Source organism: Stegodyphus dumicola, chromosome 4 (genome assembly GCF_044657685.1).
Source record: "Stegodyphus dumicola isolate Sdum_Otavi_A_Nest chromosome 4, ASM4465768v1".
NCBI classification, from domain to species: domain Eukaryota; kingdom Metazoa; phylum Arthropoda; class Arachnida; order Araneae; family Eresidae; genus Stegodyphus; species Stegodyphus dumicola.
This window is the reverse complement of record NC_140771.1, coordinates 181,764,113-181,790,504: the sequence shown is the minus strand read 5'-3', so window position 1 is coordinate 181,790,504 and position 26,392 is coordinate 181,764,113. Positions and strand designations below refer to the sequence as shown.

Below are 26,392 nucleotides of genomic sequence, written 5' to 3'. Positions count from 1 at the left end.
TCTATAGGCCAAACAGAGCAAATATTACAGACAGTACATATAATTATTATTTATTCTTATGAATTTCCTGTTCTATTCAAAAATTTGAGTGTCCTTTTTCGGTAATTTTTGCAGTTTTCGCGTTGTGCCATTAAATCTTGGAACTGAATAACAAATCTCAAGATATGTTGTAATACTTGGCAATGCAGTTTGCTTCTTTCGAGGATACGTAGAAAGTCAGATAGCAGATTGCCGCTGGCTCACATTCCTTTCTATTACTGAAAAACGTTAGGAGACGTCTCTGAAGTTTTGTGACTGCAATTTTATTACAAACTAAACTCACACCAGTTCATTGCAGGTTATAATTTCTCAGTTCACATACAGGAGTATACGTGTTAACATATTTTTGATATTCTGTGAAGTGAAAATTTCGTTTTAAAAGAAAAGAAAACAAACTAAAGCGACAATGGAAATGAAACTAGATGCTTTAAAATGACTAGACAAAGAGGAAAGTGAAATGAGTGCGAGAGACAATCTACCGTCACACGATATTTTTCTACTTATAATTTTTCTCTATTTTTGTATGTAAGTTTTTTTATTCAATTATCTTAGAGCATTTATTCTTTTTACCACTCCTATTGTGCTAGAACTTGACATAAAAAATCAACATTAATTTAATTGTGTGGTGTACTTTTCTGTGTCCAATATAATTTCCGTAATTTAAAATTAAATATTAAGAGTTCTGAAAAGCCTTCCTACCAATAAAATTCACACTTCGATATTTAAAGACCACATTTGAGCTATACATTTTTCTGTTATCTACAGTATTATTCGCTACTGTGGCTTTACATGCATTCGTCAGACAAGAATAGCAGGGAAATTTTGCACAGAAAGAGCATGAAATTTCCGTTCGAGAAAAAACATATAACCTTTATTGCCTATCACTGCTGGCCTATCAAATGTTTTGTTATATTTAGTTAAAATCATTAAACATACGTTTTCCGTTATTGAATTACATTTCCTGGAGGCGGTTCACATCCATGAAAATCTAGTGGCTCGAGTTAATCATCCGAATTATATTCCTTCTGCATTGTCAGTTTTTCATGAATTTATTTCTTAGTTACCTTTCGTTTATATTTCAGTCAATAGATGACGCCAGTAGTATGTTTTCTATCATTCAGCTAGAACGTCCTTAAAATTTATTTTTATCTCTTATTCTCGCCCAAACATGTATTTTTCTGTTTGAGCTGAGCAGAAACCGTCTGTTTAACCTTCAAAACTATTGTCCTTCAAATGTTTTCGCGTTATACTAAATCTTGTTCCTCGTTATTATTTTAGCACGTGTTTTTTGGCGTATTTCCCTTACATGATTTATTTATTTCGTTTTAGATTCAAAAATCATTTTTATTACTTTTTGACTAGATTTATCTGTAATCATTATGCATTACAAATTCCTTTTATTTTTAACTTTTAGATTAGATTTCTTGCTAAATATCTTTAAAAGTATAATACCTGAAACCTCAGGATGTGTCTTTATTATTTAGAGCCAATTATACAGCAACCAGAGTATAATATTTAAAGCAGTATAACAGTATAACTTCTTGTTTTCATTCACAAGATACTTTATTTTGTGCATTCAGTTTTTTCTACTCACTTCAAATTTGATTCTAAAATATCAGTATATTTTTATTGGATTATTGATTAACCAATAATCTTAGCATAACTGGCTCCAGTACGTTTAGGCAATTAGGCAAGTGTGAAGACATATGCTGTACACTGCTCAAAAAAAAAAAAAAAAGGGGGGGGGACAGTGCTATATTTCCCGTTCTACTGGGCCGATTGACAAACATTCTTTCTAAAAGGATTAATATAAAAGATTACATTTATATATATATTTTTAAAGCTGGGACTTGAACCAAACTGTCAAACTTTTAAAGTTTAATTTACATGGTGGTTATAATTAAAGTTTCACTTTGAAATGGTCAGAAAAGGAAAACTACCAGAGCAAATGTTATCAAACTTGGGAATCGCGTAAAGGAGGTTATGGGAATTTATTTTCCGCGGAAAAAAAAGAGTTCAAAAACTCACCCCCAGGGGAAAAATGGCGATGTATACAATATTGTTAAATGAAATAAGACACGAAAGCATCTGTTTAAAATGTGTTTAATATTTTCCGAAACGTGTTAAAAAGCATGTTCAATGTAGCGTCCAGCATTTTCCGAAAGCAAGTTAAATCCTGTTACTGCATTCTCAACAGCAGCTCTTAGCATATCAGGAAGAATGCTACGGACATGTCAGTGTATCACATTTTTCATTTCTGCCAAATTGTTTAGATTATCACCATAAACAGTGCTTTTGAGATAACCCCATAACCAAAAGTCACAGAGGTTGAGGTCTGGTGGGAAGAGGGGAAGTGTTGGCCTATAAGACGTTCATTCGTTAAATGTTGCCTAAGTAACCAACACACGTGAGGCCCTGCATAAAAATCGTAGTATCTAAAATGCCACGTTACTGCAGTTCATGTATCACGAAATTTTTTAACATTTACTTTAAGTGAGCTGCAATCACAGTGGTCCAGCTGTCGACTGCTCTTCAGAGAAAAATGGTTCAGTCATAAAACTAGCTGTCATTCAACACTAAACGGTGTGGAATGACTGCTATGGAATCGAATGCAGTAGGAGAATACAATGGAACTAGATTGATAACATGAGGGATTTCTTTGGCCCAAATCGATTAAAAGCGTTTTGAATCAGTATCTTCATGTTTTAGTGCCGAATTCAGGCTCCAAAAATTACAAATTAGCGATGTGTAAGAAAACGATTTCCAGATTGTACGCACTTGTGCGAGTGATTTGCGATCTCACATTTTCTAATCGCTAATTCGTGGTTTTCACGGACGAATTTCTCACTTACACGGATGGTGCACTCGACTTTTATCGAATTTAACGCCTTTAAATAGTAATTTGCCTACTTAAAAGTTTCTTAAGGGTATACAACATATTAAACCCGTGTAACGAAAGGTCAAGTTAGATTCCGACCCATATTTCGTTTAACAATATTGCATACAGCGCCATTTCCACCCTGGTGGTGAGGTTTCGAACTTCCTTTTTTTCGCGGAAAATAAATTCCTATGACCTCCTTTACACGATTACCAGGTTTGATAACATTTGATCCAGTAGTTTTCATTTTATGACTGTTTCAATGTGGAACTTTAATTATAACCACTCCGTATATTATTAAATTTTCATTTGAAGCTATGCGTTATATGTATACCATACGTAAATTTTTCGCTTTTATGGAAAAATAAAGAATCGAAGGAAATATACTTAGGATAATGGACCAAAACTGAAAAAATTTCCCCTCCGTCCGAAAATGAAATATTGAAACTTCGACCTTTTATTTATTGGGTTGTCGAAATATTTCATTTGACTTATCTTCTAAGTCCTAGTTTCGATAACAATTCTGTCAAAAATTCCGAATAACTAAGCTGAATTAAAAAATTTAGTATATATTCACTGCATGTTAATAAAGTAATCAGAATGTAATAAAAATAGATTATAGAATTTACGCTGATGCAAATTTTTGTCTGACTGCACAACATGTAATGGAAGAGAAGGCTTGTAGAGATCTGTTTTTGAAATGCCTCTAAAAGTAGATATCATACTCCTTTTGTCTCTTCAATGTCAAAAAACTTTCCTTTGAGAGGCAACTTTAGTCTTGGGGAAAGAAAAAAAATGACAAGAAGACAAATTTGAAGAACATGCAGGACGATTGAGTACACATACTTATTTTCAGAACACAAGCGATTCTCCGACTGGTTATTGAATAATGAAAAGATGCATTGTCATGCAATACAAAACATTTGGAATACGTTTTCTGACTGAAAACGTAAGATTAAAAGTCATCTGCTTAATTCACAGCCATTTACAAGTCAACTACTCGGGCAATTGCAGAATCGTTTTGATCCTGAGCTTGTAAGACAAACCTAATATCACTGGATTTAAACACTTCTTTAATCTTCCGAGAACGTTCCTTCTTTAGCTCATATTCCAAGAATATTAAGTGAATACAATTATTGCAAAAGAAATTGAATATTCATTTGCACTACGGCATGGTAGTTTACTAACGAGTTAACAAAACTTAAATTCTGCTTTTTGTGTCTAAGAATACAACAATATTTTAAATATTTACAAATAAAATATTAAATTGGAGATTTAATTGGAGCCTCACCAGTTGCCTAGCATTTGAAGATTGTTAAATACTAGTTTGTTGCGAAGTCTAACCCAGGCTTCCATGGTTGGTTTTCGTAGTTTTCTAGGTTCTCTTTACAAAGGTTCTCTATGAAAGCATCTTAATCAAATAGTTCCCATGTTCTTTCTATGTTCAAATAACCAACTAACCTACTTTAAGCTCGATTTCCAAGTGAAGTTTCTAGGAAAACCCGAATACTCATTAAAAATCATGTAGCTTGCCAATCGGGAGTAACATGAAAGATACGGCGCCAATAATTGAATTGCTGTTACGGTACGCTGTTTGTAAACTTAGATGGTCATTCCTTAATTAAATAGCCCACCAACGGCCGAGCGGTAAAGACGCTGAACACTGGTAGTTCGGTTCGGGGGTTCGAATCCTGCGAACGGGCTGGCTGCATGGGCATTTTCGTGTTTTCCCCATGTGTAACGTGTATACGAGCCAGTTTCCCTTAGAAATTCCTCCACGAAGGCATCCCTCCCTTTAGGCAGATAGCCCTCGTCTTCTTTGCCATAATTAAATAATCCAATCCAATCTAATCCAATCCTTAATTAAATATAATTGATTTGTAACTTCTACTAGAACTGACGGTAAGAATTGAAGTGCAAATAAATAATATCGTGTTCACTCTTAATTAATATAAAATTAAAAATATTTATATACAAAAATATTTGCATTCAGACAGAAAGTTTTTTGAAATATTTGCAATTACTTTATAAGAAGGATTTATTAATAACCGTAATGATTACTTATTATATTACTGATGATTAGGATTCAGTTCTTGACAATTACATTCTAAATTAGAATTTTAAGGATATAATGAAAATAAGCTACGCACAAAAATACATTTTAGGATAAAAAATGAGTTGATATGTTTTAAAACTTCCTTAATTTATTTAATAAACATCGTATCCTCGTTGTTAATTGAATCCAGAATGTTGGGTGTCGTTTATATAATTATTCTTACTTGTCTACAGAATCTGCTGACTTATCCAGCCATTAAGTAGCTGCAGATCATTTCTACATAACCATTGAACGTCCATTAATTCAGTCTCTAGAGGGTTGTATGTTTATATCATAATTTGACTTTTATAAAAATGATTATTTTAAATCTTATGTTTCTATAAAAATATACTGTGCTTTAAAAATATGGATGATAGTATCAGCCGCTCTTTCAGTCACTTCAAAAGCAAGTTTATCTAGAAATAAATTATGCAGTTAATGTCATAAAATTTAAATAAACATCAAACGAAAATTCTCAGTTTTAGACAATTCGATTTAAACGAAGTAAAGTAGCAGACGATAAAACGTCGAAGGTAAAAATTTACTCTTATTAAAAAAAAAAAAAAAAAAAAAAAAAAAAAGTTAAAAATTTGAATAATATCAGCTATAATTTTTAAAAAAGTAGCTTTTCATATAGTATTAATAAATATTTATTACGCATCATTGAGGGGAAAAAATGTCATATAATTAATTCTCGGTAAAATTTTACTTGAAATTTAAGATTAAAAATAGCTGTGGCAATTCACTGTAACAAAAATCCGTAGACCACATTTGGCGTTATTATCGCTCAAAAAAAAGTGCCAAATTTCAAAACGCAAAATATGTAAATTCATGTATATCTTAGAAAATTTTGAATGAAAAAGTCTAATTTTTTGCAGATATGCTTAAAAATACACTTACTTTAAGATGATGGTAAAACTTTTATAGGTTATAATTCAATTTTTTTTTCGAAAAATTTATAAAAATTATTTAAAAATAGAAATTAAAAAAATAAAACACAAAAAATGGGTAAATTTTATTTGGAATGAATCTAAATTTCGAAATGTGAGAGAAAAATCAAAAAAGTTTAATAAAAAAAGAGATATTAATAAATATTTGCCAAATTCAATTAACATTGAGGAGCTAAAATTTTGAGAGCTAATATTTTAAAAACTACTCGCACGATTTTTACAAAATTTGGTATTCTGGCATAATTTGAGTCGTAGAATCGAAATATGGAAAAACATTGGTATGTTATTTCAGAAAAAGTCCGATTTTGTGTCAAAATACCTATGGTAGAATAGTGCTATATATAAATCTAATATATATCCTAAGTCGCGCTTTCTGGACAAGAAGAACGCAATTTGAATTTCGTGAATCGCCCCAGTAGAACGGGAGATATAACACTGTCCCATTTTTTTTTTTTTTTTTTTTTTTTTTTTTTTTTGAGCAGTGTACATATAGTTCTTTAATGTCTTTTTATAATTTTGTTTATAATACTTATACTTTCGTTATTCATAGTTCCTTAGTTATATTCTTAATACTGATTTAAGAATTTTTAGTACTGGTGGTATTACTAGTCACAAAACTCATTTTTTGTTCATAACACTTTTGCGTCCGAATCACATATCGAATTCTTGCTTCCAAATGTTATCGTAATGTCTTATTTAAAAATAAATTAATAAATAAAAGAAAATCTGAAGGCTTTCAGATTTTATATTACGCCTCTAAGGGCGTATTTTTAACGTTTTGTGTATTACTTTAATTTATCAAATACCATGTTTATCACACTTAAACCACATAACAGCAGTATCACAAAATATTTTAAAACAGCATATCATTAAAATTTCCAATGCTCGCGCGCAGGAGATAATTTTTTCCCGTGCTGTATTGCCATTGCTTTCTTTGAAATCGTTGAATTTGTTAATTCGTTAAAATTTTACAAAATCTGAAATTGTTTCGAAATTTAAAATTGGACTTTCAAGTGCCCATGTTCGGTTGGAGGACTACGTTAAAGTTTGATGGTTCTAGGTGCCGTTGTTTTTTCACTATGCGAAAAATATTCATGTATTCATTCAGACTTTTTATTATTTAGTTTCTTTAAACTTCTCTCTTTTCATACACGGCGATAATATTTGGTGGCAACAGTCTGAAATGTGAATCAAGCCAGCAAGTGAAAAGACCCAAAATGCCGTTTTGAGACTAATATCCCTTTAGGTCTGAGTCCCTTTGGGCTAATAATGAAGAAAGAATCTGTAAGCATGTATTTATGTATGTTCCTCGCACTGTGGAAAAGCGATGGCACTTAGAGCCACAAATTTTTAATCTACATAGGCCTCCGCACGCACATGGGCACCTCAAAGTCCTAATTCTGAATTTCTATTTTTGTCAAAAATGCGCCAAAATAAAGTTGTTGTTTTGCCTAATTTTATGTTTTACATTACTGAATTTCTCTTTGATTTTGATTTCTCGGATCAACTGTCATTCTAGGTTAACCGTTAATGGAATCTCAAGTATTGACGCTTCTTTAAAATTCTTCGAATCTTCTCTATATAATGAAAATCTTACATTTTAAACCTGCTTCCTTCAGCCTACGCATTAATATGAGAATTATGGTCTTTTCACAAATGCAGTTATTTTATTTGCTTCATTTTTGTTATATTCAACAGATCAGATTATTCTTATATCGGGCTGTGGATTAACTGATCCTATTTTAAATAATAGCTCTGCTACAAGCTTGGATTTTCTCCTAACGATAATACATTTTATTCCAGTACATATGTTTAATGATCTCCCAAGAAATCTTTTATTTTGAATTTTGCGATGTTTTGACTAGCATTCTCTCATACCAAACTGTATGCATTCGAATGTTTATTTTAGCAACTTTAGGTATCAGATTCTTTTGTCACTAGAAATAAATAGTTAATCATAAACTGGAGATTTTCTAGCAATGTTTGCTTTCTTAAAGCAGCCACAGCAATAAAATATTGAAACAATACAAACTTTAAGTGAACGTTTTCAAATTATTTAAGCTGACTATTTTATTGGTACCCATTGCTAAGAACCAAAATAATATCTTATTTATTGTTCACTATTTTATTTGCAGGTTCATAAATGTCTGAAATCTTTTGAGACATTGTTTTCTCTCTCTCAACCAATATTTTACTTTTTAAGTCGAATATTTTATGTTTGAAAGAAACTGTAGAATATAAAGAAGAGTAACTAATGCGCATTTTAACGAAAATAAGGTTTTTACAGTATTAGCTCTATGTATTTAAAATTATTCAAATATCAAACTGCATGATTTCTACTGTGGAATCTGTAGTTTCTTTCATTCCGTATTAAGTAAATACAGCTTTGGTTGAAAAGTAAAATCCATTCGAAGCGTTGGGTTAACAACTTAGTATTCATAAATGCCATTGTGTTAGCACATACCTTGCTTATATAGAGTGTAGAACGGCTATTTAACAACTTATTTGGTGCTTGAGGAACATTAATTTATTTTCTCCTGCATAAGTGGGTTTAGACAAGATAATTCAACAAATCAACATACTTCACTTTTAAGGTTACAATTGCAAAGCATACCTCTCTCATTGCAGCACTTAGGGATTTCGAATCCAGTTATGATATAGTTTGATGACTGCGTAACATTAAAGAAGCTGCAGTACACAGATGCTCAAGAAAATATGCTTTTATAGATTAAAAACATTTTCCCAATATTTTTTGGCCCATCAGCGGTTGCGTGATAAAGATGCTAAATACTGGTAATTAGATCCAAATTTGATTCCCAGCAAACAGGCTGGTTGTATGGAAGCCTCATGACTTTTCCCATGCATAAGTTAGATACAAAGCAGCTTATAATAGCGGATCTTCCATGAACCTTCTCTTACCATAGGCAGATAGCCCTCGAGTTTCTTTTCCCTAATCAATATACCTAAATCTAAGCCAATGCTTCTATGCTATTATTAAGGAGGAATGTTTGTACGTTTAAGCAGACAAGAGCAAGCCTATCACAAGGAACTTCCATCAGACCTATTCTCTTCAATATTTTTATTAAATGATTTAAAGACAGGTTTCATCACTTGCAGATATAGCTCTAACTGTTAATGGTTTTTTCATATGTAGGTAAAGGAAAGACCAAAATGGTTTTAATAAAGCTCTAATACATTATTTAAGAAGATTAAAATGACCTATGCCAGTAAAATGGTAGAATAGTCATTAGGGATACATCCATTTGCCAATTCTTGTCACCGAATAGACGAACTCATTTTTTCACAGCCTAGAGTTTCAGAGAACACCCAGTGATACTACAGCTTATATTACCTGTACAGGATGGACAAAGCGTTTTTTAATATTTGAGCATCTAACAGCTTCTAATTGGGACTGCGACAGAATGTTTCTAAATTCAATTTATAAAATATAAATCCTCCATTATAGATCCAAACACAAACAAATCGCCAGTTGCTCAAAGCGTTTCCCAACCAAGCATTAAATCAAATCACTGATGTCTTGAAATCTAGTCATATTTTTGCTATACGCCCTTTGATCCTGAGCATTGAAAGAAAGGTAGGTGTTTTATATCACCAATTAATCATGAAGAGATATTATGCTAAATTCAGAGAAAGGAACTTAAGAAATCAGCAATCCCCTTACCGGGATTCGAACTTCGGAGTTCCCGGTTGCAAGCGGACGAGCTTCTAGTTACACCACTAAGGCACGTGGTAAGGAAGGAGAAAATTCCTTGCAATCAGAATTCCAAATAATAAGTATCAGAGAAAATACAATGCATTGCTAGTGGCATCATTTCAATCGCCAAACTACACGAGTCAAAGACTGACGTCATGTGATAAACTGTTACGTTTAATATCTTTAGAATGTAGCAACGAGATGTAATTTCTTTAGTTACCAGATGTAGTCAGAAAATGTCAGCATGTTTAGTGTAGTTTTTATGTAATTAAACTGTGTTTTGTTACGTCTATCTCTTTATTTTAGTAGTTACCGAAGTAACGTCGAGTTGACGTTCTTTATTGTATTACTTTTCAGATCTAGCCTTCATTGCAAGACATAAAATAATTTGGTGCCCATAAGTAGGGCGATTTCGGTAACTAGTGATAGTAACAGATAAGAGATAGTGGATGTGACAAGTTTGAAAACTCAGAGAAAATCGTTGAAAGCAACGTTTACAGCGTGCGTGAACAAAATATAAAATGAGTTACTTAAAGAAGTTCTCGATATGAAAGTTATTTCAGTTTTAGAGTCTCAGATAAAGAGAAAATTTACACGTTTAGAAAGAAGAATACCAAAAAGAGCTGACTGCAGATATTTTAAAAGGTAAGGATAATGAAAAAGAATTTGAAGAAGATTTTGAATCTGCTGAAACTTATCGTGATACATTTTGGGAAGTGTGTCTCTGAATTGAATAATTATCAAGATAGGAAACTATATTAAATGTTAAATCATTTAGAGAAATTATTTCTGAATAAAGGAAGTTCAAGTTACCGAAGATAGAACTGAAGAAATTTAGTGATGATGCAAAAGAGTATTTGACTTTTTGGAGTCAGTTTTCCAAGATTCATGAAAATGAGTGCATTCCTAAAGAGGATAAATTCTGGTATTCACTTCAAGCTGTAAAGTGGACCAAAGTTTTTGGCTGTGAATTAGCCAAAAGCGATCAGTCAAGATCGGGAAATTTTCGGACGAGAGGGTTTGCTTGCTCAAATCTATATGAGATATCTATATGAGAGATCTGTTGAATGTGGTCATGAGAAATGCTGTTTGATGAAGGATAATACCATTGGACATTAGTAGCTCGTTCAGTGATATGATCGTCCCACTGAGCACTGGAGTTCAAATCCCAACGAATGAGCTAGCTGCATAGAAATGCTTTTAGTTTCCCTTTATGTGTAACCAGTCCTTACTAAGCAAATCATTGCTTAAGAAGGTATACATCGAGTGCTTTGCGGAAACTTAATGTAAAATTCAAACCGAACCTCACTTCAAAATTTTATTTTGGGAAATTCTGATTTGCTTTGTTTTAATTCTAAAAAGATAAACCATCTTTACGCCAGAAATTAACTCAGAACGTGAATGTCTAATTCTCTTATTGCTCTTCATTATTAAAATCTACCAAACTTCGATATCAAAATTGTATTTTACTATGAATTTCACAGAAGTTTCTTTGCATGCGTAACCGTTAAATAAAATTTTGTAAGATTCATGAACTTCGGGAAAAATTCCAATGTAATATAATGAATTTAAATGGCGTAATATTTCATATATAGTAGTCGCAGTTACTATGGTGTCAATAGGAGAAGCAACGTTTAGCAAATATATTGTTATTTCTTTATAAAAATTATACCTCATAATTTAAAGTTCTATTTCAATTTAAATTGCTTTAAAATGGGCAAGAATTTTGAAGGGGTATTAAACCTGGTTGCAGGTTTACTACACAGTTCTTGCATTCAAGTTAAATTTAAAAAGGCGAAGCTTGAAGAAAGTGTTGTCAGGAAGCATAAAACACAGTGTAGATCGTAGGTTTTAAATATGAGACTGCATTTCATCTTACCTATCTTTTCCGGTTTTTCTTTCTCGAGGCAGGTACAGACATGCATAAGTACTTAAAGACAGTCTTTTATTTTTTATCCCTACCGAAATCCTCTTATAAGCTCATTTGATTCTTATCGCTGTTTTCCCCGATTTCGTAACTTTTAAATCATGTTCACTTTTCCTTTTCAATAAATATTTAAGAATTTTCCGCTACCAGAAATCTTGATAAGCTTTTATGTTACTAAGAGTAAATTCATGGTAATATAAGAAATGCTTTATTATCCGCAACTACGAAAATTAACAGTTCTGTGGGAATAATAACCAAATTTAAATCTAAAATCCAGGATTTCTAAAACTAATTTCATATACAAATAGAAACCTGCCATATGTTATTTATTATACAGCCATGTACGAAACTTTGAGAACATTATAAATAATTTTATGAAATTGGTATTGTTTGCTGTAGATTTGCATTTAAACTGCATTTAAATCAGGGCTTAAGTTCTAAAATCAGATATATCAGAGTGTAATATTTTTGCTGAAGACCGTCAGCAAAGCGAAGCAAAATTAAAATAAATAAAAGAATATATTATAATTTATAAAATTAAACAAAAATAAATAAATAATAAATTAAACTAATGATAAAATTTTAAATAAATAATATCTATAATAAAAAAGCTCACTCGGGATCCATGCTTAAATTACGAGGCTTATTTCTTGAAGATTAAGAGTTACAGAGGCTGGAATTTGGATTACTCCGTCTTCATTTATACAAATATAAAGAAAAAATGGTGCAGCTGTTGTACAAATGTGTGCGATAAAATGCAAATTAAACTTTAAAACCTGTAAAATTAAATTATATATATATATATATATATATAATTTTGCTGATTTACGCTTTTTGGATTTAGTCAGCTTATATGAAATTCTATATAAATTAAAAAAATTTAAGTGCAAGGACATGCGCGTCGTTAACTTTGCCTACTTTAAGCCAATAATTTTGAAGAACGTTGAACATTTACAACTTATTCGATTCAGTCACCCTGCAAAAGCGGAACGTGTAACATAAAAATTATCCATATAAATCCAATTTTAATAACCAGGAAGTGAAGATTATTCGCAAATCCTATCAAACTGCTCAGCAGTTGCCACCCTTCCGATATACGTGATTCAGTCTGAGAGGGTAAACAATAAACATCAAAACTAGCAAACAAATATTCAACACTTAAACTACCGTTCGGCTGCTAAAAGAAACATCCTTGTAGTGACATGAACTGGACTGTATTTGCATTGTTTTGCTTGTTCGTTTTATTTTGCAAGACACGGTACACTGAACAGGTTGCGCGCTGTTAGTTGCTTTGTGTTCCATGGCGGGAGGAAAAGAAAACTACTCGATTCAGACGATTTCAACAAGAGAATTTCAGTTAGTTGTGAGCAGAGTTTTTATTTGACGACTAGATATAGCAGCGGTTACAGCAGTTCTGCCAGATTCGAAGCGTTAAAAGTATTCCTTTCACCAAATCATGTTTCACAGAGGCTCTATGTTTCTGGTAAGGGAATTATTCAGTTTAATCTGTAAACGGACATTTAGTTTTAATAATATATCTTAATTGCTGCTCTAAAGCAAATTAAAATATGTTAAGTACAAATTTAGTTATTTACTTGATACTCTTCCTACTTTGCAATTTAATAAAATAATTGCTTAAATTCATTATTTTTTCTGGATTCTGCGTAATACTTATTTTATTTGAATTAGTAATCAATGAACTAATAAGTAATTATTATTCAATATTTTGTTTATAATATTTTGTATACAGTAAATAATATATATATATATTAGTATATTTTAAATAAGCATTTTCATCTCTTCTGATTTTGTTTAAATATTTCATTATGGGGATCATAGAAACAATTTACATAAATTAAAGAAGCAAAATAAATGTTTACAGTAACTGTTCAATAATATTCTAGTAATTGCATTTCTTATGTGGAGTCTATACACGTTCAATAAGAAAGTATGCTCAGTAGAAGAGTATTTATTACGGAAATAATGTGTGTAAATTGCATGAATGTTTTGCCAAATGCTAGTATTGGAAAGAAGGATTGCGCATTTTTCTTTCCAACGCATAAGATACGCATTCGTTCCCTTACAGTTTATCATCTTGGCAAATGGTCATCTGTTAAACTGTTAAAACATCTGTTATCTGGTTATCAAGGATATTCCAGTTGCTCTAAATAATTAATAACACTATATTTTTCAATTTCTCTCTAATTCCACAATTGTTCCGGGCTGCGAAGTTCTTTTTGATCTGAAATGTGCAGCTGAAGTTCTCAAATCTTTGTCAATTAAAAACCCTCTGCTATTGTTTCAGAACGAATTCAAATGAATTAGTTTAATTACTTCTCTGTTTCTGACTAATCTCTCTGCCATTATTCAAGTAATGCTCTCTTTTTTATGTTTTTATGTGCTGTAAAATTCGTTCTGAAACAGTGATTAAGAAATCAAATTCTAAATAGTAATGGGAATGTAACAGAACCTCTTCCAATTATAAAGTTATTGTACTCAAATTTTAAAAATATTTTAAGAAATAAAAGTAATTATTGTTATTTCAATACGTTTTCGAGTACATTTATAAAATGGAAATGATAATTATACGTACAAGAAAATGATTCGTGAAAATTGAGATAAATATTTTCCGAAACTATTATGCATATATCGCTGTATAATATCTATAAGTTTGAATATGATGTTTGAAAACAATTTACTTTGCAAGAAAACGTAGACTGAAAGCAGAAGGAAGGTAATTAAAATGAAGCAACATTTAAAAAGTTAAATATTATGCAATGCTAAATTAAATGCCATATACAGCAATACTTAAGCATTTTGAATTAAATACTAAAAATATATATAGTATCCACATTTTTCCACATCCACATTTTTTTCTCGATCTGTTTAACTTTAAAATTTCTATATGGCAACCTTTTGAGCTAACTCTTTACCTACCTTATCTAGAAGATTTTAGCTATAATAAAAACTATTTTATAAAATCAAATCGAAATCGAATACTTAATAAAAATAGCATTAAGAGTTTAATTTAAATTCTTATCAAACATTTTGCAGTTCATGTTGATCCAACAGTGCTTCACCTTATTAATACCTATAGATCTATAGAAGTCGATCTATAAATCCGAAACGTCGATCACAAAATCTAATATTTAAAATTTTAATGATTTAAAAATGCGACTGTTAAAATTTATTGGTTGATTTTAGATGCAGGATCCAGTTTATATGGAATCTAAAATGATTATTATAACTGCTAATGTAATTTCGTAAAAAAAGTGCTAGGGAAAGAGGATGGTACATCTGTTAGTATATATAAACATTATTTTGTAAGGCAAGCAGAATATAAACTTTATACTATGAACAGATGTATAATGGACTTTATTTCGAAAATCAAACAAAAACAAACTTCACTTTAGGATTATTTAAGTTATGGCAAAGTACGCGATATCTATCTGCTTAAGAAGGAGAAGTGCGTTAATGGGAGGTTTTAAAAATACGACGTTTACATTACAAAACGAAAGAAAAGTAAATTTCATTCCAATTTTATCATATTCAGTCAGCTACTTTTGACAATGAAATCTTACTATTTATCATTTCACCGCGAGGATTTCAAACATTCGGTACGAGGTTTTCATAATACACTTAAAAACATTTGACATTATAAAATTGCGTAAATCATACGGTAAAATGAAACAAAGTCTTAATACGTTGGAGAATTTAGATGTAAATGTGAACTTAGACATCAAAATTTCTTAAATTTATGAGCTCACAAAAAATTGCTTAAATATATCATAAATGAGAAAGAATAAAATAGAGGAATATTACAGAGGAACAATGAAAATTTATTGATGTGGACATATTTAGCATAGTTTTCTATGCATTTTTTACTTTAATCATAGATGACTTAGAATCCACAATTTGAATAAGAGTCTTATTGCCTAATTTTGAAATATTTTGCTTGAATGAAAAATTCCTTTTTCCAAATGGCAGTTTAAACTCATGCATCCGGTAATTCTTTTGAAACAATTCTCATAGTTAATAGAAGTTATAAAATTTGAAGGAAATTTACTGAATAGTTTTTGTACGTTTTTTGAAACTGGAAAATGTCGAAAGCACCAAGAATTTAAATTTACATTCCATTTCCAGTAGAATTTTTAAATTCAACTAATCAGAAATTAATAAATATATAAACCTGTTGAAAACAAAGTAATCGCTTTTATCATGTAATTAAATAAAATTAAAATAATTTCAAAATGCTAAATTTTTATTTCAGTAGTATGATATTTTAAATAATTTTGTGCAATAAAATACTACTTTCAATGTCTTAATGAGATTGTACTTTTTTTCACGTATATTAAATATTCTGCCGTTTTAAGTAATTCCAATCACCTCAATTTTATACAGTTTTTAAATGGTAAATAATTCAATGTTTAACAAAATTAGACAATTTTGAATCATCAAACCATCAGACAGATAATGAGGTAAAGTTGCTGCATAATACGTTCTTTTTAACTGCATTAGCTACTTACTTATTAATAATACATTTAAATATTTTTATTCATAAAAGAATTATAATTGTTCTACGAATACAGAATAATTTTAATTATATTGATTTTGTATATTCCATTATGTAATTATTAAATTATACTAAAATGAAATGTATTAAAAATTGAAATAAAGCTATAAAAATTAAAATTAGTCTTCACGAATAAAGTATGCATACTTGTGAGCTAGAGAAAAAGAAACGAGACCGAGACAGCATGGGGGCTACACTTCTCTGAAAAATATGTAGACAGAATCAACTGAAGATGTCAATCACGTTCGAGGTGAAACCATTTCTACATTCGAAATTTCAGAATATTATTCATGCTCTGGACACACTTTGATGGCAAAATTTTTAATGGATGTTATAGGATCATTTTATATAAAGTCAGCCGATGCTGTTGTCCATCAAAATACTTTGAGCTATTTTACATATAAAATATATATGTAAATGCATTTAATGACTTCTAAGTAAATACATATAAAATCAATAAATGCGTATTCAAAGTCATTACGATTAATCTTCAAGCCATATTTTTGGCAATTTCTTGTGATACAGATTCTAGTTATCTGATAAGAAATCAGAAACTTCGTTGCCAAATTTAAATAACCGATTATAATTGCTCCTTTATCGCGATTAATTTTTAACAACAATTTTGAAATTGCATGTACCTTCATCAAATAATCAACTAAATTGAGATTATAATTTACAGCCCATAAGTTTTCATAATTGCAAAGAGGGAGCATTTCAACATCAGATTAAATTGGATAGGAAGGAAAGAAACTAAACCCTTTACTTCCAGCTCTGAGATATACGACCATATTATCCAACAGTATCAAATACTGCAACGAGAAATAGATAGACCAAACAAATGCATGTCATCCGGGACTTTGAATTAGAAATGTTGCTTGCTGCCAGTCTGCTCTACGTATTATAATACTAGGTCCCATGCATAATTGCAGCAACCGCACATATAATGTATGAGAAATACTATGTTATAAGCTAAAATAGCTTGCTGTATCCCGAATGTAAGTGAATGTCATAAATTACTAAGCTCTAGTTCAGCACTGCGTTTATCATCTTTGAACTTCATATAGTAACGTCTTTTCTTACTGTTTTCGTTTCAACCTACGCCTCCCTTTGTAAGTATGCGGGAATCAAGCCCAACTATTCCGTCAGCGTTGTTAACAATTAAATGAGGAGTTTCTACTTAATCAGTTTTACGAACACTGCTAAACTGATGTAATAGGGTATTTATGTAATTAATTTATGCTATTTATGTAATAGTGTTCTTAAAACAAGCTATATGCTGTGATTTCTCTTTGCTGTTTTCATGAATAAATTTCGACTATAGCGCATCATCCAAGGCACGATAATTCCTCAACAGATATAGCTATGCATTTTATGTCTTAAAACCAATTACGAGCTGAAACATCAAAAATAAATTGATTATTAATGTTGGTATTTTAAACAGGAAATTATAATCAGAAAATTTAAAAATAAAAATGAGTTATATACAGTTTGAGGTTGTCTGTAACAAAAATTCTGTAAGCCTAAGTTCAGTAAGACATATACATTCAATAAAGCTTATGAGTTTATAAGGAATTTTTGTTTTATCCCCTGCGTATTTTTGTGGTAAAAGTGGTAACACTGTACGTTTGGCTGGTAATCGGAAAACCCCGAATTCGGACCCAGCGAGTTAGTTGATATTTGTATTGCTTCTCATTTCCGAAAATTCTAAAACTCTCTATTCAAATTGCCTTATTTATCATGTACATTTCCAGAAGGCATGGCGGTCAGCAGCAATAGAAACTTCATTATACAAGAATAATTCAGCAATTGAAGTGCATTTGAAATAGTGAAAACCCTGTTAGCAATAAATAAAGAGAATTTAATTAAAATTCACTTTTCGAGATGAGTTGCTTAGAAACTTGTGTTCGGTATCTTGGTTAAGGAAACAGTGTGGTTATATCATGAAAAATCATTTCAACACAGTCATGGTCTATTATAGAAACATATTCAGTAACCATACAAGAACTGAATTAAGAAATAGAAGTTAACAGAATATTTTCTTTTGTTGTCGTTTCTTCTATTTCAAACATTTTTTATAACATTTACAACTACAAACGAAGTGAACAGAATATTATTTTCTGTCTTCGTTTCTTCGTTTGTATTTGTAAATGTGCGAAGGCACTCTTCTCCGCATCTTGCTATAATAAATACGTACATAAATATTCAGTAGAATATAAGCAGTAGATATTTTAAAAACAATTGTAAATCTTATTGCTTGTTATTTTAAATTAATGGTTTACATTAGATAAACCTATTTGATCATAATGATATCAAAAGTATCTAAAATGCTTCGTATTTAGCTTTTATTAAACACGTTAAACTTACCGCTTTAAAATAAGCAAATATTTCCTTTTTGCAGGATTTGTGCATTTATTAAAATAAGTGACAGCTTATTTACGTAATAAAATATTAAATTAGTGTTAATCTTGCATTTAAGTGAACTGAATATATAAAAAGACCATTTTCTTATGTTTTTGTCTTAAGAATACAGAAATTTTAAAATTGTTGCCAAAATCCTTAAGTAATTTCCCTTAACGATTGTTGCAAAGAGTAAAAGGGAAAAATCCACGATATTTCTGAGAAACAAGGTATATCAGTAAAGCAAAAAAGCTTTTAAGGAAATCTTGTTTATCGAGCATTTTCCTCTGGACACATTTACACACACAAAAGATAGGTCGATTCTGCAAATTTCCTGACCTTTTTGCTTCGAAAATGCGTATTGTGGGAAAACTGAAAATCCTGACCAAAATATGCATGCAGATATGTACAATATGCATACATATAACATACCTGGTTAAAAAAGCTTTTCCTGATAAAATTTGCATCTCCAAATACATGGGTACTCAAAATTCAGCAATAATGCTGTATAGAAAGGGAAAATAAGCCATTTAATAACGTTTTCCTTTGCATTAAATTTTGGAAAAAAATTGCTACAGAACTTATGTCTCGAGTTGAAAAAGCAAAACTATTTCTATGTTTATAATAAATGCGTATTGGATGAGCATGCCACAATTCACCCGAACGTCATTTTAACACGTCGATTGCATAAAATGCTAAAAACCTACACACTGTACTCGGGATTTAATATTGGTGAATAAAGGGCTGCGTCAGGGTTTGTATGTTTTTACCATGTGTGACTTAAATACCCGCTTGTGAAAAAAATAAATAAATACAAAAATAACTAAAATAAATAACCCCTTGCGTTCTTTAGTTCATTATTTAAGGCGAGACACACGAGGATTAGTATTAAAGGAATGGTTGTGTTCTTGAAGAACTTTTCAACAGAATATGGCTCATATTCACATTATGCATGAGGAAAACTACGAAACTACCTATGCAGCCAGCATGTACGCCAGAATTTGAACCCATTTCCAAATACCATTGTTCACTTGTCCTATCCTCTACCAATGTTAGACCTGCGTGGCACTTATTCTCTTCCTTAATTAATTTAACAATAAGTAAAACTATTTGGGATTTTATTATGCCCGAAAAAACAGTAAAATCTTTCATAATTATGATCTTAAGATTTAAAAACTTACCATTATTTTAGAAAGGTCTTAGCTTCTCCTTTTAAAATAAATCTCTCTTCCCCGGGAGATTGATTGTTTTCTCCCATGAAATATATGAATAATAGAATGAACTGCAATAATAACTAACCCTAGAATTTATGAGAATCTCACGTAAAAAATTATCGCATAAATTTTGCTTAAAACTGTGCATCTTAATAACGAGAATAACCTACTTCATTATGAATATTACTGTAGTAAAGAACATAAAATCTAAAATTATTTTCAACATTTCATAGAATTCAAAACTGTCTGTTGATATCAGTGAATAAGTGTCTAAATTAAACACTGCTAACATTTATTCATATTTTAGTTACTAGAATTTAAGTTAATCTGTAAGGTATTTTATGCTAACCAATTATTATGATTTAAGCTTCTGCTATAACTCATTCTTTCCGTAATCCTTACCAGAATGCAAATTATTTGTTTTGTATATTTGTATATACACTAAGAGTTTTGAATGTATAGATTAGAGCTACTAGCAGCCGTGCCTTGCTGTTATTTACGTCTTGCTCTACCCCAAGTTGCATTTTGGCCTTAGAGATTTGCTAGCAGACATGAGCTCTTGACAAGGCCCCTTGTAGGATTGGTAATGGTAGTTATCTGAATAATCAGACCGCCTGGAAAATAAGCACATTGCTTAAGGTTAAACAATGGGTTTCAACCACACTTCACCAATCCATAGACAACACAGCATCCCGCTATCGGTCTAGTAGGATCGGTAGGACCACTGACACAAGCTTCTAGATATAGTAGAGCCTACAAATATTATCCTAATCAACAATTTATTAATATTTCCATTTATTCATAAACGCTTATTTTTTATTTATATGTTGAATCTTATTAGTATAACTAGGTATACAATTTCTAACGAGATATTGTCTTCTGATAAAATATTTAAATTACGATTTGAACTCCAATTTATCCTGTGCGCTCCTTTGAATTCAAGATCTGTCATTTTATGTTTAACAGGCTAATAAGGCGATAAAATTTTCTGTCAGTAGTAAAATTACTTTCTTGATTTTGCGTTTTTATTACAAAAATAAAAAAATGCTTTTAAGTATTTGTAAATGCCTTCATTAAATAAAAGCAAAACGCTGCGTAAATGTCAGAGCGCCCCCCCCCCGGTAAAGAGTATTCTTTTTTACGTTCTTTTCGATTGTTTACACTTCGCAATGTTATTCTTTACCTTCAGCAAATATTGAAAATTATTTCTTTTATTCGTTTTCAAAAATGCTGAAACACATCGTCTTTATTAAGCGAAAATACAAAAATATGATTTCTAAGTATTTCATTGATAAGCTTTTGTTACCATAGGCTATATTAATATAATTTCAAGTTAAATATGGTAATATTTTATGATGCAGAAAAATGATGAGAAAAATTAGAAAATTTTTAATGCGATCCACAAATAAATGAGTAAATAATTTGGTATGTAAAAAAAATTCAGTAATAATTAAATGTGCAACTAATGAATGGAAGTATTTTTTATTTAATTTAAACTGCTTTTCGTAGTATGAAAGACCTAAAAATATCCCCTTTAGTCATAACTTCTTTTCATCTATAGTAAATGCATCAGTGATGTTATTTTATTTCAATAAAAAGTTTTGTATTTCCTGTGAATTTATCTTCAAAATGGTGTACCATTTTCTCTATTTGAGAAACTGGCTGACATTTCAGAATAACTCCAAGTACTCAAAATAAAACTTTAAATCAGATTTTATACAGATTTCTAGATTGATAATTTTAAACTACAGAAATGCTTAACTAAAGTTTTTAACTGAGTTAATTAATAAACAAACTAAGCAGGTTTTCAACAGAAAAAAATTGGCATTTTGGAAAAATTTTAAATTTTGAGATTTGTTCGACGCATCTTAATTTCTTCTTTTCTTGAACAGAAATAGTGGTAAATTATCATTTTTCAGTCTGAGGCAATTAACGTTAAATTTAATGTGGCATAAACTCACTTTGGCTTACTGATTGAGTAGTTATTAAAAATTAAATGAGGACAAAAATAACAACTGAATGTCGAAACTAGTCCGTTCGTGAGAGATCGTTTTTATTCAAAAGGTTGTTGTGAGATGACTTAGTTATTCCAAAGCGGTGTTAAAAATCAGAGCATTTAGTAAAATGCTATATATATGTTTCACTAAAAGCCTAAGTATCCATAAAGCTACAAAATCTTTCACTAAAATTTCTGTCGACCTTGTTACGTACCTTGTACGTTAACCTCTTTTTAGTCATGTCTGAGAGTACTTTAATCAAAATTTGTCGCAAAATAATTTTAAAAAAAAACACTGGATGGGGCGACGGATCAAGAGATGTGCGCTGAATAAGAAGACGGTGGATTAATGCAGCGGGCCATTCACGTTTCGGATTTAATTCCTTATGATTTTTTGCTGTCAGGTTTTATGAAGGAATACTTTCTTTACCCTTCCACTTTCAGCAAACCATCAGAATGTTCACAACCGCAACTGAGTAGTCACCATGGCAAAAACGGATTATCGCATAGAGAACAGCGGTGAACCTAGTAAGCAATTGTAAAATATGAAATAAATTGGTAAATTTCATTTTATTTCTATGAATTTAATATTTGAATCAAATAAGAAATGTCATGATTACTTAAAATTGCATCTCAGGAAATAGATGCAAATAACAAAAACATTTACAAGCAAAATTACATTTGTTCTTAATAGATAATATATTTCACGGTTTCACAAAATCATTCTTTTATTGTGAACTCCATGCGTTAAAACTTCTAACTTTTTTTAACTATAAAAACTTTATGTAAATTCTAGGAATAAGAATAGCTTAGGGATGTCTGTTCTTATCACTATTAGATCCGCTGCGTTTGCAGATCAGGATAATAAAGGTGTGGTGTGGTGTGGTGTATTTAATTATGGCAAAGCACACGAGGGCTATCTGCCTAAAGGGAGGAATGCCTTTCGTGGAGGACTTTCTAAGGGAAACTGGCTCGTATACACGTTACACATGGGGAAAACCACGAAAACGCCCATGCAGCCAGCCCGTCCGCGGGATTCGAACCTCAGACCGAACTACCAGTGTTCAGCGTCTTTACCGCTCGGCCGCTGGTGGGCCAGGATAATAAAGAAAAACGATAATGATTACAAACCATCTTGCGACAAGCAGCGATGAATTTGTTTTAAATTAGTCATGCTCTAGCTATTATTACTCACTAGAGCATCAGCATTCTGAAATTTCGATTTCTAACTGCAGGACATTATAACCGAATGAAGTCAACGGTCCATTTTACTGTGCAAGAGTAACTCGCGAAATTAAATCTTTTAATCAAAAATGTGTTTGCGCAAGCTAAGCGAGTTCTTATGCAGACTAAACTACTGTTAGGTTATATTATAATCAATCATGCAATAACTTTACTTGTGAATTCTGAAACAAAATCAATTTTCTTATCACATCTTGTAAATCAAAAATGAAGTTAATATGAAATGAAGGTCTAAATTAGGAATGAAGCTGAGTTAGCTAAGTAAAACCCTCAAAAATTTCTTTTCACGTAAGAAATCAAACATTAGAGGGTAAAAAAAAATTTTTAAACTGATTTCGTTGACTTCTTTAATTTTTTTAAATGCGAATACTCTTAGCAGTTAACCTGTATTTTCAACAGTCTTTTTCATTTAGTATCGTAAATTAAATCAATATTCAAGCACTAAATAAAAATAAAAAACTAAATATAAATGCAGATGAAATTAAAAATTGCAAATGAAGAAATTAATATTGGCATTGAAGATCAATATTTAAAGAATACTTTAACAATAAAAGTTGAATTTAAATTCTCAAAAAAAATTTTAATTGGAACTTTTTACTTTTTATTTTATAATGTTTATATGTTCCGGATTTCGTACAAATCAATGCAATTCCCGAGTTTCATCTGTTAACACTGCAGGTATTCCGCCCACATCTTTTTTGTATTCTACTTAGACGGTTTTGTATTATCCTGATAGTTTGTAATAGTACACTTTTCTCTTTCAGCAGTAAATAAAGTTAACTTTCTCTTTTAAACAAGGTATTTTTATTTTATTTAAACAAGACCCTTTTCTAGGGTAATTAATTGTTCAATGAACTTTCAATTTCTGCTCATTTTTTTTACTTCTATTAAATTATTCAACAGCCTAAAGCATTTTTGTTTAAATGATGATAATTTGTACTCAATATTCAACTAATCATATTTATACAAAACGTTTAAGTTGTAAATAATTTATGAACTTTTAATGTTCTTTTAATATGTAATACTTAAAAGTCAAAAAGAATTTTCATTACATTGGGAATTTTATATTTTGTATTTAATGCCTTAATATTTCAATTCCTATACTAATATTTTCAAAATTCATAAATTGAGTGCTACATAATGACTACTCAGAACATACTAAAAAGCCCTGTGCCCCCATTTTATGATTCCGCGTACTTTATTGTTTTGAGCCTCAACAAATATTTCTCCAGTTTTCATTTTTTTTTTTTTTTTTTTTTTTTTAAGTTTACATCTTTATTTTCTTCGCTTCAAGGAGCCGTTCATGTTGAATAATTCTTCACTTACGTCCTTTGTTGGGACGCTAAATTATCTCCACTTGGTCAACCATGTCTAATTAATGCTACTTTTAATGTTTCTCAATTCATTCCGCATTAAAATAAAATTTGAGGAACTTTAATGAAACTCTTTAACATGCGAGACGCGCGTCTTTTTAATTAGGTTCGAAAATCCCATAGTAAATTATCCGGAAATCATTCTTACTTTATTTATTGACGGCATAAAATATAGCTGAATTTCGCTGTTTTTACCTGTGATTGTGTCTATAAGCTGATTTAATCTGAAATTATGCTATTTAAATCTAGTAATCATTTATACTGTATTTTTTTATACATTAAAGCTGAAACCGAGACCTCCTAGAGAAGAAGGAAATTGCGTAATTTTTATTCGAGTAAAACTATATCCTTAAGAAATCAGTTTTTTTTTTTCGGAAATTTTGTCTTTAGATGGCATTATATATGGATATGTTCTTTAAGTACACTGTGGATCTACAACGTATAGGACTAATTTTTAAAATAATTTTAGAAAATCAACCATAGGAAAATTGTTAGCATTTTTAATATAATATATAAACTTGCTTTTCTAACATATTATCTGCTTAAGGACATAGTTTTCTACGCGTAAATTATTTTCTTTAATCCTCTAAACATTCCCTTTCTTAGATTCGAAACTGGAGCAAAGATTAGCAATAACGAGTTTCTGTGAAACTAGAAAAAGATCGTTGCAGACATTTGAAATGTGTAAATTCTTAAGGGTGTGGAGCATAAACTACGATCCAATATGTTTCCGTTAGCATGGACAGTTTGCATGAAAAGATGTTGATAATAAATATTTCTTCGAATGATAGTTGTTGAGCTGCTAACAGAATTTTTATGAAAATCTTGAAAAACGAAGCATTTGCTTTAATTTAAACAAGATCGAAATTCTACATTTCAGGAATTGATACAAATGTCAGATAATAATTTTAATTTATAAGGTATTTTCTCCATCCTTCCAGCAAGCTTTCGTGATGCTCCACGTGTTCTGGAGAAGTCTGCGTTCCAGTCCCGGCGAAGGCACTGCTCATTTTTCATCTCTCCTGCTTCAAAATAACCTAATGTCCCTACAAACGTTTCAAAGAATTACTGAGACAGAACGTCAATTCGTCTCCTTAGCTTATAGAAAGTAACCAAAGCACAGAAACTTTGGTTTCAGAAATCTCTAATAAAGACCATTTTGGTGGTATTTTGTCACTAGAAACAGATAATTCACAACGAGGACTTTCCCTATTCGGATAAATTCAGTAATTTAAAAGCCGTAATAGGCAAACTTCCGAAACGAATTCAGCGTGCTAAGCTTGAAACTAATAATGTTGTAAGGCAAAATGGCATGATACAATTTTATTCTCGGCGAGCTGTTTCGAGCAAAGAAACGCACTGGAGTTCTTATACAATCTACTCATTCACAGACAGCTTTCTTTTCCCTACATGAAGTCTTTTCTCAAAATTCATTATTTTAAAGGAATCGAAGGAATTCAGAAATCCATAACCGGTGACTTAAATAATGTTCAAAAATGATGTGTGTGAGTGTATGGCAAAGCCTCGAGGGCTATCTGCCTAAGAGGAGGGATGCCTTCGTGGAGGACTTTCTAAGGGAAACTGGCTCGTATACACGTTACACATGGGGAAAACCACGAAAACACCCATGCAGCCAGCCCGTTCGCGGGATTCGAACCTCGGACCGAACTACCACTGTTCAGCGACTTTACCGCTCGGCCGCTGGTGGGCCCCAAAAATGATGAGTTTTGTGAAAGAGTTAAACAGATATATAAACGAGGCAAGAGTTGTAAAAACGGCAAGGGTGGTCAGTTTAAGTCTAAGAAGTAAGAATGTTCTTTTCATGAACTTTCGTTTATATACCAACTTAGATCTAAAATTTCATAGACACACTGTATATATCTTGAATTTGATTTTTTGAACATGCATTTGCTACACTGTATTACAATTGATTGAATGAATCAGGTTAAAGATCTAATACCTTTTATAAGGCTGAATTAGATTTAAGCTTTTT

General features: G+C 30.9%; 1 protein-coding gene across 1 annotated transcript in view; it reads left to right on the top strand.

The window, feature by feature from the left end:
* The first annotated feature begins 12,759 nt into the window (after positions 1–12,759).
* Positions 12,760–26,392, top strand: part of LOC118195846 (uncharacterized) — a 46,717-nt gene continuing 33,084 nt past the window's right edge. Inside the window, exon 1 of the mRNA XM_035367182.2 lies at positions 12,760–13,087. Within this exon, the coding sequence (XP_035223073.2) occupies positions 13,061–13,087 (27 nt within the window). The 5' untranslated portion in view covers positions 12,760–13,060. The remainder of the gene's footprint in view (positions 13,088–26,392) is intronic.